Source organism: Mangifera indica, chromosome 3 (genome assembly GCF_011075055.1).
Source record: "Mangifera indica cultivar Alphonso chromosome 3, CATAS_Mindica_2.1, whole genome shotgun sequence".
Lineage (NCBI taxonomy): Eukaryota > Viridiplantae > Streptophyta > Magnoliopsida > Sapindales > Anacardiaceae > Mangifera > Mangifera indica.
The window spans coordinates 1,405,015-1,417,931 of record NC_058139.1 but is presented as its reverse complement, the minus strand read 5'-3'; the positions used below and the strand labels follow the sequence as shown (position 1 = coordinate 1,417,931).

Genomic DNA, 12,917 nt, shown 5'->3' with positions numbered 1-12,917 from the left:
TTCAGTTAAACTAAGAAGTAATATTAATATTTTAGAAAAATATATATTAACAATTTAAAAAATAATCTAATTAACTAATCACATTGTTCAATGACATAAAAAAAATCTAATATATCATTAACATAGTGATTATTTTAGAAAATATACAATATAAATTATTTAACATAAATCATTATAGTTAATATTAATAATACATAATATTTATTTAAAATATAAATTTAATCAAATATAACAATAACTTATATCTAATGTAATTTATCTTTATAATATTTCTATATATTTTTTTTAATAAAAGATTATCAAAACTAAACAAAAGTTAAAAGCATACTAATACCATAAACCCTTTTCATTTTTATTTATTTCATATATTCACTTTATCTTCACATCATTCGATTCTGAAGATAGATTGTTGTAGTGTTTAACAATTATTTGAAAACCGGATTGAACTGGTTGATTTAATCAGTTAAATTGGAAACCGACTCTAAATCCTATTCGATTAATATAAAAAATCGATTTTGCTATTAACTTGGTCAAATCCAGTCAAAATTAGGTTTGACTTTTGATTTTTTTAATTTTTAATTAATTTTAAGTAATTTGATCATTTTTTATTAGATTGGATAAATTTCTAAAGACTTGTAAAGAAAAATAAGTTCAAAAATAAAATAAAAAGAAAAAAAAAAGTATCTCACATTCATTGAAATGTCTTCTATAAACAATAATCTACAAAATTATATTTTTTCTGTATCATGAAATTGTGATTTTTTTTTATTTTAATTGTTTCATTGAAATCAAATAAATAATTGTTACTTATTAAAAAAAATATGATCTAATCTTCATAAGTGTGAATATCCTGATTGATTTTATTTTTTACAAATTTTTAAACAAAATTTATTCATTATAATTTGATAACAAATTAAATCAATTGAATCATAAGCTAGTGAGATAATCAATTTGATCACCGATCCGGTTTTAAAAACATTGGTGTTTATAATTGACTGGGCATGTAATTTGGCCGAGACTTTTGAATTAATAGTTTGAAGAATATTAGAGGTTTAGTCGCTGAATTTTTTAGTCGAATTCATTGTTTTCAACTGAAAATTAAGGGTTTTAAACCTATGTTTTTAAATCAAAACTCGTGATTTCATATATATATATATTTGGCAAACTATTGTTTAAAACGCTAACAGAAATTCTACCCAAATAAGATGTTTCAACCAGATTTTATCAAAATTTAAAATTAATTTTCTAATTTCAAGATTTTTTATTTTTTATTTTTTTTATTTTTTTTTTTTTTGCATTGTGTAAAAATCGTCTAATTCATATTTCTTTCAATTGTCTAATGTGAAAGAGGTGTTACTAGACATGTCATATTCAATATAATTGCATCCGTGAATGACATAATTAGCTGAAGATATTACATATGTAAATCAACACACAAATTAAAAAGCAACGAGTCAATCACATTCCATCTAGCCCAAGAAACGTCTTCGTCTGCTTTTGGATGTCAAGAGTAGGGTACGCTTTTGTGGTATCAAGTTGTTAGCGTCTTATGACACCAATGGATGCAAGATCAATAGATCACACTACTGAACATGTTGGATTTGTAAATATCATTATTAAGACAAATGTGTCTGATAAGCACTCTCATCTCTTAGTGTCAAAAGCAACCTAAAAGACAGACTTGGAAGTGCTAATGTTGATGGCACTAGTTCATTTCATGCCTAATTTTGATACAAGGAGACCTGAAGTTTCCCTCATCATCAAGTGTGAATGTTTCTATAAGATGAAAAAATATATATATATATCCTTCGGTCAATAAGTGCTGGATTGATCCAACAGACAATGAGTGCTGAATGCGAGATAGGAGATTATCAAGACAAATGTGTCTATTGGCGTCAACTGTACTAGTAACTTAATTAGAACATAGTTAAGTAGAGCAACACTAAAATATTACTACACCCCTATATTATCATTTTAAGTCTCTAGAATAACAATTTACCCCCTATTATACTCACACTCTCACCCCTTGGTCCATTAAATTACAATGACTTTTTAAATTGTAAAGATCGAGATCTAGCCTATTGAGCATTACTCAGTTAAGATGTAAAACTGCAGCAAAGTGATGCCTATCAAAGCCAAATTTGTATAAATTATAACCAACAGATGTAAATCATTCCAGCAAAGAATAAGCACCCACATGCAAAATATAATGTAGAAATCTCAGACTCAAGACTTTTTGTTGAAGCAGCAGCAAGGCAACAATCAAATGAAAAACTTGAAACTTCATCAAACTTCAATGTGAAAGTCGAGAACTATTATGTACATGAACAGTGTAAACACAAAATTCCCTTTCATCTGATCCTTCCATACTCTACACAGACTCCTACAATACTGCCTTTATACACTACCAGATGCTTCGTCACCAAATCACCAAACATAACACTCAACAAGTTTAATTGCGTGTCATTCACAAAACCAATTCAAGGGAAACAAAAAAAAAAAGAATCAATTGCTGACATGATATGAAAATATTGGGCTGAGAAAAGCATAACTTTGGGAAGCAAAAGAAGGGTATACAACCTACTTTGTATGACTAACTGGGCTTTGGACAGGTGGGTAACTTGTTTCATTTTCTCCCAGCAAACTGTGGGCTTAAATTGCCAACAATATGCTGATCTAGGCCCCAAGGATGAATGTATAAGCAATGAAAAAAGAACCTCAGAAATGGTGTCACACTGTCCATTTTAAATGACCTATGACTCTTTACAAAACTTCCAAGTTCATTGGAGAAGAAACCAAAACAACACTAAGCATTTTAAAAGGGCTGTGCTTCCTAAAGAACAGACTGCAGCAGTGCTGCAGAAGATAGAAAAAAAAATGAAAGAAAAAGAGTGTGCGCACGCACGTGTGTCTATGTGTGCAAGAGAGAGAGAGAGAATATAACTTTCGTGAATTTGTAACCTTGAATTCTTTGTCCCAACTTCAAATAACTTAGAACTTCAACTCCGCAGGAAGTATTGAGCAGTTATTACTCATTAGGAAGGTCAAACATCATTTCCTGCATCATAAATAACATAAAAATAAATCTCATTAATGTTCATGTTAATGTGTAATCTATTGTTATCCAAACAGAGATACCAAAATTTTGGACAAACCTTATCACATACAGGACAGGTGTCACTTCTTTCCATCCATTCTAAGATGCAAGCAAGGTGAAAATGATGCTCACATTTTGTAATAATTCTCGGATTCTCTGTATCATACTCTGAAAGGAGAGAGAACAACTCAATTAACATCAGGAGACTGAGTTGTAAGGAAAGAAAAAGTTACAGAAAGGAAGCCACCTTCCAGACAGGTGGGACAAACATCCTCTTCCTCTATCACTGAAACAACAGGTTCAATTGACTTCGAAAGCTCAATTTCCAGCTCCTTTGCTGATTCAAGTTCAAAATTGGCTTGGGTTTTGATTTCTGATTCCTTCAGATCTTCACACGTTGCAGGTTCTTGAGTATTGCCACCACCTGTTTCCTGAACAGGATCAGTAGTAGTTTGCACAGGTGGATCACTCTTACTGCCACAGATTTCTTGAGTCACAGGTGGAGTTTGAGGATGCCCTAAACTCACATCAAAAGGTATTGGGGCAGGTGGTGGCCTATAAGCATCAGGGACTGATGTATCCAGATTTGTATCAACCAGGAGTCCAGTAGAGAGTGCAGAGGTGGCACCATGGTGAGATGATAAGGGCACATGCTCTTCTGATGCTCTTGGATACTGCCAAGTGAAAGTGCCAAAGAAGGGAAAAATAAATAAATAGAATACATAGTAAATTTCATGCCCTTCCATCACAGATTTTTAGCTGCAACAGAATCTCACTACCTAAAAAATAGTGAGAAAAAAAGCACTAAAAAAAGCCACTATTGAAGCAACAAAATCAAAAATCAACTCAGCATTCTAACATTCACCAATTTACCATCAAATTTACGTTTTTCAGAATTAAGATGAATCTTCAAACTCAGAAGAAATAATGCCTGAGAAGCACAGAATTGATTACTGAGGTACAGTAAATAGATATCCAAGCACTAGACCCAACACCAACAAAAGTGCCATGCACTTTGAAGGACGTGTAGCCGAAACTTCAGTCAATAGTGACTAAAGAAGAATGGTCTTTGTTCATAACACTAGAAAGAACTATGTGGTTAAATTTTATAAAAGAGACTACGACAATCTTTTGCTGTCACAGCTCTTGAATTGAGTCATAAGACAGATATGGCATATCTAACTATCTTTTATATATATATATATATAGAGAGAGAGAGTATATCAAGAATTATTATTACCACATTAGTCAAAATAACTAATATTAAACAAGACTGGCATAAAGATCGTTAAAGCAAAGCAGCATATGATGTTCCATTATTCTCGAAACAAAATTATGAAGTTAACATCTATATAATCATTAAAGAAGCTCTGCTCGATACAATTAACATCAAATGGAAAAGAAAGACTTCTAATGCTGAGGAAAAGATAATACTGACATAGTAGTATGCAGGAGAATTAATTCTCTCAGCTCCTTTCGAACAACAACAGCAGCAACCTCCCATTTCCTTTTACTTGCCTCTGCCCATCTAAATGTATAGGCCTTGATGCATGGATTCCTGTTCTCAAAGAATAATACAGCCAAAGTTAGGGTTCTGCAACTTAAAAATTGATACTTTTTAAGGCCAAAGAATGATGTAGTATAGGTAGGCATAAGAGAGAAGAGATTAAGATGGAAGGAGAAAGAGAAAAGAGACATGAAATATAGCAAAGGAGACTACAGTGAAAATTAACAGAGACGCCAATTTTCCTTTTTACTTCTAATTTGCAAATCAGGAAACAAAAATAATATTCTTTAGGGCACTAAAATAAAATCTAACTTTTTCATGTAATACAGGAGCCAAATCCCTGAATTGCTATGGTCAAATATATTGTCAAATGAACATTAAAACTTCGGTTTTAGATTTTGCATGAAAGAGTGCCCTGCATGTAAGTGCAGTTTGAAAGGAAAAACCCAGAAGAAGAAAGTGATACTGCAACTGATATGTCAATAGAAAGAAAAAAAGCAACGTTAAGGTGGCAACATGTCAAACATTCCTTGAAGAAATCTAAACAAGAACAATTCCATGATAAAGTACAAAGTAATATTACATGTCCAACCAAATTTTACAAACTTATCAGTACAAAGTGAGATAGTCCCATCTAATTGGATGATTTATAAGTAAAAGAAAAAATAAACAATTATATCATCAAATTACAAACTGCCACCTTAGTTGTACAATTTTTTTATACATATAGCACATCCTAAAGGGCACAAAAGATAAAATGTAAGAAACCAAAACACTTATATTGTATGCAAAGATACAGTAAACAAAAATTTTCATTAAAAAGCCCCACATAAGTAACTATCAGAAAAAGGAAAATAATAGCTTAAACTAGCCATTTGAAACACAGAATCACATCATTTATTGAAAAAACAAAGTACAGCAAAAATATTTTCCAAACAACACGACATATTCAGTAATGCAGACGTAATCAACTAAACACAACATTCATTTGGAGAAACATAATGCAATATTCAGCTGTACCCATTTCTAATTCCCTACCTATTGGATTTAGCCATTTGCTTGATCACAAGAGTTTCTCCACAGAAACCTCCAAGTATTACGAAAACAAATTTGCAAAACTTCTCACAGTTGATGTGAGTAAAGCAAACAAACACCAGAAGGATTATGATAAACATGGTAAAAGAAAAAAACTAATTCAGTCTGGGAGTATTATTTCAACGGTAAACTCATAGCTAAGGGTGGATTTGATCTAAGAGCTCGGATTATAATTCGGCTCAAACTTGGCTTGGCTCAAAATAGAACTTGCCTCACTGACAATTCTTCCCCTTTTTCTTCTCCCACAATTCTTTTGGATTTGAACGATTCTCCTTCTCCTGTGATTCAAATGAGCCAATCTCAATCTCGAGTTGGCTGTTCTAGATTCGAGCAGAGCTCAAGCTGCACATTCAGCTCATCTTGAATCCACTACTACCATAGCATAAACAACTATCAAAGCACACTTTTCTTTTTCTCATCAACTCCACCAAAAAAATAGAAAGTATGCTCAATCAAATTTAATCAAACAGTTCCATAATACTTCAAAACATTAATACAACTCAAAGCAGTAACCAACCCAAAAAAAGGTAATAGAATCACAATCTTACAACAGTACAGACTGATATAATCAGGAAAATAATCAATCACTCAAAACCAAAAAGAGAGAGAAAATCAAAACATTCAATGATATATTATAATTCAAAATTAAACCCTACCAAACCATAAGCCAAGCAAAACAGATAATATCTACTAATAAAAACAATGAAGCTGCAACTTCAAATCATGAAGTTCCACAATCACAAAACTGAAAGAAAAGACACAAAGTCAAATCACAGATGAAGGACAGTGATCAATACAGCCATAGAATTGTTTAAACAAATTATTACCTGAAAAATGAAAAACAAAGTGAAATCAGAATAGAATAACGAAATATTTGTATCGAAATTGAAGCAACTGAAAAGCGAATTTTCTCAACGCCTTTAGTTACTCTTTCGAGAAGAGAAAGCCTAAAAAGGCTTCTTCTCTCTTTGTGTGTGTAAGTGAGTGTTTCGTGTGCGGGGGAGAACGACTTTCACTGAAGAAAGAGGACCATCTTTCTTTAAAAAATATACAATAAAACTATGTGTATCTACTTTGGATACACAAATATATATACATTTATATGTGTCATCATATGATTGGATGATTTTGAATTAAGAATAAAACAATAACCAATCATATGATGATACATATAAGTATGTATATATTTGTGTACTCAAAATAGGTACAAATAGTATTGCTCAAAAATATATTCGTGGGAAATTAATTTGTGTGATTTCAACTCCACGTTTTATTGTACTCTCATTTACGCTACTCGCAGTCTGTGATTGTTTAGCGGCCCAAGGACTTATTCCCTCCTGAGTTTTTAGTTCATTTTCAAACATTAACGCGTAGAATTTTAAAAATTAAAATGCTTATTTATTATCAAAGCTAAAATTATAATTTTATTATTAATATTAAAATAAATACAATTATATTTTATTTTTTAATTTAAAAAATTATAAATTTTTTTTATTTAAAAATTTGAAAACTATATATATATATTTTTTTATAGGGTTTGATTTTTCTCTATTTTGATGATTACCAACTTTCCCACTGCCTTCATCTCCAATAAATTTCCGTTATGAAAACTATTAAAAAGTTTATCGAAATAATAGATGATGTTGCACAAATATGTGCGACATCGCATGAATCTTGAGACATTTGAAAGATGCACAAACATGACGCATCGAACAACAAACAGACTGTCAAACATTGCATAGATCTATACAATGTCACATAGATTTGTGTGACATTGTCGACATTTTGACTGGCTTTTTAATAATTTTCATATTAGAAAGCCACCCGAAAGTAAGGTGGTGGGAAGGCCAATAGATGACCTTCTTAAAGTAGTAACCAAAATGCAGAAAAATCAAAAATACGAGTTTTCAAACTCTTAAGTGAGAGAACTTGTTAATTTTTTTAACTAAATAAATAAAATAAGATATAGTGTTATTTGTTTTAATATTAATTATAAAATGATGATTTTATCTTTATAATTAACTAAAAAAATTAACCTTGAATAATAAGTGGGTTTTTGAAACTCCACAAATGAAACTTTAGAAATGAAGTAAAACTTGTGTGGGAATAAGTCTTTTGGCCTTGTTTAAATTGGTACAAAAATACATTATAAATTTGAAGGGGACACCAACTTGTTAAGTGAATTTATTTAAGTGAATTCAATTTGAACGAAATTAAGTCTAAACTAACTCAAACTCGTTTGAATTAGTGTATTATGTTCTCGAAAAGTAATTAGCAAAATACATATTATAATTCGAAAGAACAAATTATATCATTAACAAACCAACAAATGAATTGATGTTAGACCAAATCGTCAAACTGAAGCTTTAAATCAAGATTAACCCATTCAAAACAAACCAACTCCGATTGAATCTTATCCAAGTCTTGATAAAAACTTGAAATTAGAATGGGCTTGTATAAATTTTTAAGTTTGGTTTTATTTTGGGCCTTATCCATAAAAAAAAGTCCAATGTAATTTTAGGAGGACTAACTCAACACCATAACGGAGACGATGAACAAGACTGAAGTCCTGGCTGGCTCAAAAGATGGATAGATGAAGATACCAGAAGACGCCACGTAATCTTCTCGGTAAGTGTAGTGTGACTTTATAATTTTGAGATGCTAAGAAGAGACCACGTGCACATCTATCAATGCACCGGGTAACACATAAGACAATGCCCAACGCTCCGTTTGACTTATTGGAATTAAAAAAGGCAAACTTCACAGCAAAATTCTTATATGAAGAAAAAGAAAGCAAGCCTTTGGGCTGGGCTGGGGCCCAAACAATGAAAAGGGCCGTTTGCGAGATTCGAGAAAAGATAAAGGCATGCCAGGCAGGCAGTTTCCATCCGCTGAATCTTGGTTGGGGACCTTGGGGCCACTATTGGCCAAACTGCACTGGCGAAAAGAATGCCATTTCCTCTGTTGGTTAGGGGCATTTCTGTCCAACAAGTTCTGTAACCTGAATTATCCGTATGTCCAGTCCACATCAATAATTTTCACAACAAATGCCAGCCTGGCTCCTCTGACAATCACATCATATGATTAATGGGTTTGGTGGTTCGTTCCCCTCTTTCAAAAATAATCTCAAAACTACGGAGAATGATTTGAAACAACGCATTCACCAAATGATAGACAGAATGACAACGGAACGGAGCTACTGAAATTAACAAAGGGCGTGCAACACACCGTCCCAGAGAACTACAAGGTTAGAATCGCCCTCACATATAATTAGAACTGGACCTAAAGGTTAGAGTTAAATATTATACAAAGGCAATGGCACATTCATACTTCTCAGTTTTTCACTCTCTATATGTGTCAGTTGTCACTTGCTCTCCGCCTCTTCACTGCATTGATGACATTGATTAATTGGGAGATCACATGAACCTCGGACAATGGCGGCTGCACCCAGAAAAGATATTAGAATTTTACAGTCTTATCTGATTACAATTAGCAATTTAGCAAACAAGTGAGAATGAGAGAGTGACCTGTGATGCAAAGTGCCGCTGGACCGCATTAAGCAGCTGCTCCCTTGATGATTCAGAAGAAATGTTAACCTAACAGTTCAAAGTGCAAACAATGAGTTGAATGACTATAATACAGGTGATCTATTAAAGAACATAGAAGTCTGTAAATGTGACCTACAAGGCGATAGTGTCTGCAGTATCTTCGCAGCGAATTTGTTCCCAGTCGGGCCAAGTTCACCCTCTGATTATGGAGACAAAATAAAAGTAAAGACATTAAAAATAAGGGTAACATCTTCAAACGGTGCGCTTAGCATGATCCATGTGATAGAATCTCAAATAGTTGTTAACTTTTATGTTTAAAACAAATTTCAGCCCTAGTTGCAAATAAATCTACAAACAGTTTTGATAATGTGATTAAGACAGCTACAAACTACAATGGTATCAATACCCATCTTTGAATTTCTCACCAGTTGAGATGTGTGAATAATGGATTGAACATCTCTGTAACTACTCCGATTCACCACCTTCGCTGATGCTGATGAAACCCACGGCTTGGTTTGCCGAACTCTGGGCTTGCTCAGTTTGTGAAACTCAATGGTATTTGCTGCACATGGAGATAGTTTGACAGAATTAATGGGCATGTAAAGTTCTAACAGCTGCTAAGTGAAGTCTGATAGCCAGAAAATTGAATCAGTTATGAAATAGCACAACTTACAGAAATCATGATCCTTTTCACCAATATCTGAGCCGCTGCTAGAGTCAAAATCATGATCTTCATCCACTTCATTGCCAGTGGGATGTTCGAGAACGCTCAAAGCATTTCTTTGCAGCTTAACTTCAACCCCATTTTTTAGAACCTTGTAGCCAGGCAATCACAATTATCACGAAAAAATCCAGTTTGTTCACAAGTAATTTGACTGAAAAACCTACTAGTAACTTGCATAAATGAACATCCAAGTAAAACCTGGAATTATGCCTGCCATATTTAAAATTCATTTGAAGTTTCTGGACCATAAATAAAAACTACTGCATTCTAGAAATAATTGAAAAAACATAATCCAGGAAAGATTTTTTGAGAAGTGTATGAACCCTCAAAATTGTTACAATATAACAGGATTTAAATGATTGAGGTCCATAAGAAGGATATTAGATGGTTACCATAAATCACATCAAATAAAAGTAAGATGTATAAAAGAATATTTTTCAAGAAGAATCCATAACAGATTAAATTACTAACTCAAGTACAGAACACTCATTAAATCTCAGAATTATCTTCTGCCTCTATACAAGAAATTAGATCAATCATTACAGTAGCAATGCCAATAATTCATCTCAAGATTCACAAGATCAAGCCAATGTTGAGTGCGGTTGACAATCTTTCTATTATCTCCTAGATTTCCCAAGACAAGCCACAATCACTTGGAGAGATCTACATAATTAGAGCTACATCACTAGGAGAAACTTGTGTGACCAGTAATATTTCTCTTTTAATTATTGGATCAATATCTTGTATATACATACAAAATGAAAAACAACTTTGCCTTATAGAAAAATATAACCTTCATAAATTTTGCATTATCAGAATTTACTTTTGCAAAAATTAGAAAACTTAATAAAAGTATAAATTAAAATTAAAAAAAGCAGAACAAAAACACCAACTCATCAAAACATGAGAAAAAAAACCAATACTAACATGTTCTTCTTAGATGAACTAGTAGTCCTAATATTTAATCAAACAACTTAGACATAGACCCACCAAATACTAAAAGCTAGACTCCTGCTAAAATAATCAGCAACCCTTGAACTCACTTTGTCACCCATATAAAACACATTTAAGAAGAAAGGATACAGAGTTTTGTCAAGGTCTATACTGTGGCGGCCAAAAGCAAACCAATAGGCAATAGCACTTGTCAAAGACAGCAGATAATTCTTTATGTTTATTAATATGTATGGCAATTTTCATACTTTTGGCATGAAAAAGCTTAATTCAGAAGGACAGGAATCCACCGAAAACCACCGATCTACAAAACAATAAGAATAGACCTTACGGTCAAAGACTACACACTTTTGGCCTGCAATCATGAAACCATATTCAGAAAACCTGAACACCCAATATATAATTAAACTGGTTTATAATAAATGCAGTTTGCCATTAATTTTTTTTTTAAAACTCCTATACAAGATTCACTCAACTGGAACACAACAGTATAATCTAATGTTAAATAGCATTTTACGTAATAAAATTATTATAAATATCTTCAAACAAATTAGTATATAAAGGTAAAAACAATAAAAATAACCACTACAAAATACAATTGGTATATATACTCTTTAAATCACGACAAAGGAATAATGAGCTAAGGGAAGCAAAAGAACAATAATAATATAATACCAGCCAATGCCAACCACCGAGACCAACGGCTTTCTTGACCACGCCTTGCAAGCCCACCAAAACAGACTTGGTCCTGTTGTTTCCAGTAACTATAACTTTGGTATGCCTGGGAAGAACAGAGAGCTCTTCATCACCGCTTTCTTCACGGAACGGCGAGAGAACGTCTCGAGAAGTACATAACTCTGTCTCCAACATATCTCCGTTTCACTTTAATTATATAACCCTCCCAACTTTGATAAAAAAAGCATACGTTAAAACCCAATTAAGAAAATATAAGAAAACCCTAAATTCTTCGAACTCTGCTAACAATCAGTTCATTAATGGAATTTTTTCCATTCAATTCTCTGAAGGATAAACATTAAGAATCTCAAACTCCAACTGTAGTACCTGAATTAAATTTTTAAAAAAAAGTTAAGTCAGCAAAAATCATACATTTAAGGAGAGTAGTTCGGAAGAATTACTGAGTCTGACACGAATATTTGGATGAAATGTTAAATGTTATTTGCCTCGAAGAAGGCATCCAATAACTGAATCACGGACTTATATTGATAATAATAAATGAACGACAGGCCTCGCCTGGTGTCGTCGTGTTCAAGTTACAATGACAGCATCCAAATCACTAATCTGAATTAATAAATCATCCAAAATTGAAACTCAAAGACTGTGTACAGCTACATAAGAAGTAAGAAGAGTGAAAAGAAGTTGAATATAGAAACTTAAAACTATAGAAAAATATGAATACCTGTACGGCTCAATAAAGCGGGAAGAAATGCTAGAGATACGGTGAGAAGGAGCCGGATTTCAGTGAAGAAAATCGGATGTGTATGGGAACCGGAGAGAGATGAACGTGGTTGAAGATGATGATGAGATGATGACGATGGAAAAAAAATGAATGGTTAGGATTTTTGGGATGGAAATGCACAGCTTTTGAGAGTGAGAATTAAAATTTAAAATAAATAAATGTAAAATAAGGGGTAGAAGATTGAAAATTGAAGAATGAAGAAGAAAGAGAGAAGAGAGAAGAAGAGCAGCAGCAGTGAGAAGAAGCAGTAGCAGGAAGAAGAAGCAAGCAAGCACACTAAATGCTTACCAACTGCCAATAGAAACGAAGCGACCTGCCATGTACCGTACGCTCACACCTTTTTCACCGGCTTTTCCCCGTTTATCAGCTTTCACGCTCGGCTCCGCTTGGCTCGCCCTCAGGAATAAGCCACGTTTGTTTTGAAATGTAACATATTTTGAAATTTGAACCGGGCCGTAGGAGCGTTTTCTAACAAAGTTTGAATGTAAGATAAATATATATTTATGTGATTTAAAAAT

The 12,917-nt window shown here is 32.9% G+C and overlaps 2 protein-coding genes across 5 annotated transcripts; both read right to left on the bottom strand.

Annotated features, from left to right (window-relative positions):
• Window positions 1-2,267: 2,267 nt before the first annotated feature.
• LOC123211357 (probable E3 ubiquitin-protein ligase RHB1A) lies at window positions 2,268-6,727 on the bottom strand. 3 transcript variants are annotated; one of them, XM_044630039.1, is made up of 5 exons: window positions 6,527-6,727; window positions 4,536-4,655; window positions 3,345-3,771; window positions 3,156-3,265; window positions 2,268-3,058 (listed from the first exon to the last, which is right to left on the bottom strand). In XM_044630039.1, exons 2-5 carry the CDS (start codon window positions 4,599-4,601, stop codon window positions 3,029-3,031), a joined length of 633 nt encoding a protein of 210 aa, XP_044485974.1. In that variant the 5' UTR covers window positions 4,602-4,655; window positions 6,527-6,727; the 3' UTR covers window positions 2,268-3,028. The 3 variants fall into 3 exon arrangements, with proteins under 3 accessions (XP_044485974.1, XP_044485976.1, XP_044485975.1); XM_044630041.1 differs by lacking the exon at window positions 6,527-6,727 and adding an exon at window positions 6,356-6,452; XM_044630040.1 differs by lacking the exon at window positions 6,527-6,727 and adding an exon at window positions 5,911-6,207.
• Window positions 6,728-8,879: 2,152 nt separating this feature from the next.
• Window positions 8,880-12,646, bottom strand: LOC123211356. Of its 2 annotated transcripts, none has more exons than XM_044630037.1 (7): window positions 12,340-12,646; window positions 11,598-11,984; window positions 9,921-10,062; window positions 9,673-9,809; window positions 9,384-9,446; window positions 9,227-9,295; window positions 8,880-9,140 (listed from the first exon to the last, which is right to left on the bottom strand). In XM_044630037.1, the coding sequence occupies exons 2-7, from the start codon at window positions 11,790-11,792 to the stop codon at window positions 9,057-9,059; spliced, it is 690 nt and encodes a 229-aa protein (XP_044485972.1). In that variant the 5' UTR covers window positions 11,793-11,984; window positions 12,340-12,646; the 3' UTR covers window positions 8,880-9,056. The 2 variants fall into 2 exon arrangements, with proteins under 2 accessions (XP_044485972.1, XP_044485973.1); XM_044630038.1 differs by having other exon boundaries at window positions 11,598-11,827.
• Between the last annotated feature and the right edge of the window lie 271 nt (window positions 12,647-12,917).

Excerpts from the sequence above, each read along its gene's own strand:
- LOC123211357 (XM_044630039.1), bottom strand. The coding sequence starts at position 4,601 with ATGGGAGGTTGCTGCTGTTGTTGTTCGAAAGGAGCTGAGAGAATTAAT. Across the intron at positions 3,266-3,344 it reads TTGTCCCACCTGTCTGGAAG|AGTATGATACAGAGAATCCG; the intron begins GTGGCTTCCTTT and ends CTCTCCTTTCAG. Across the intron at positions 3,059-3,155 it reads CCTGTCCTGTATGTGATAAG|GAAATGATGTTTGACCTTCC; the intron begins GTTTGTCCAAAA and ends TTTATGATGCAG.
- LOC123211356 (XM_044630037.1), bottom strand. The coding sequence starts at position 11,792 with ATGTTGGAGACAGAGTTATGTACTTCTCGAGACGTTCTCTCGCCGTTC. Across the intron at positions 9,447-9,672 it reads TTATTCACACATCTCAACTG|AGGGTGAACTTGGCCCGACT; the intron begins GTGAGAAATTCA and ends CTCCATAATCAG. Across the intron at positions 9,296-9,383 it reads ACTGCAGACACTATCGCCTT|GTTAACATTTCTTCTGAATC; the intron begins GTAGGTCACATT and ends TTGAACTGTTAG.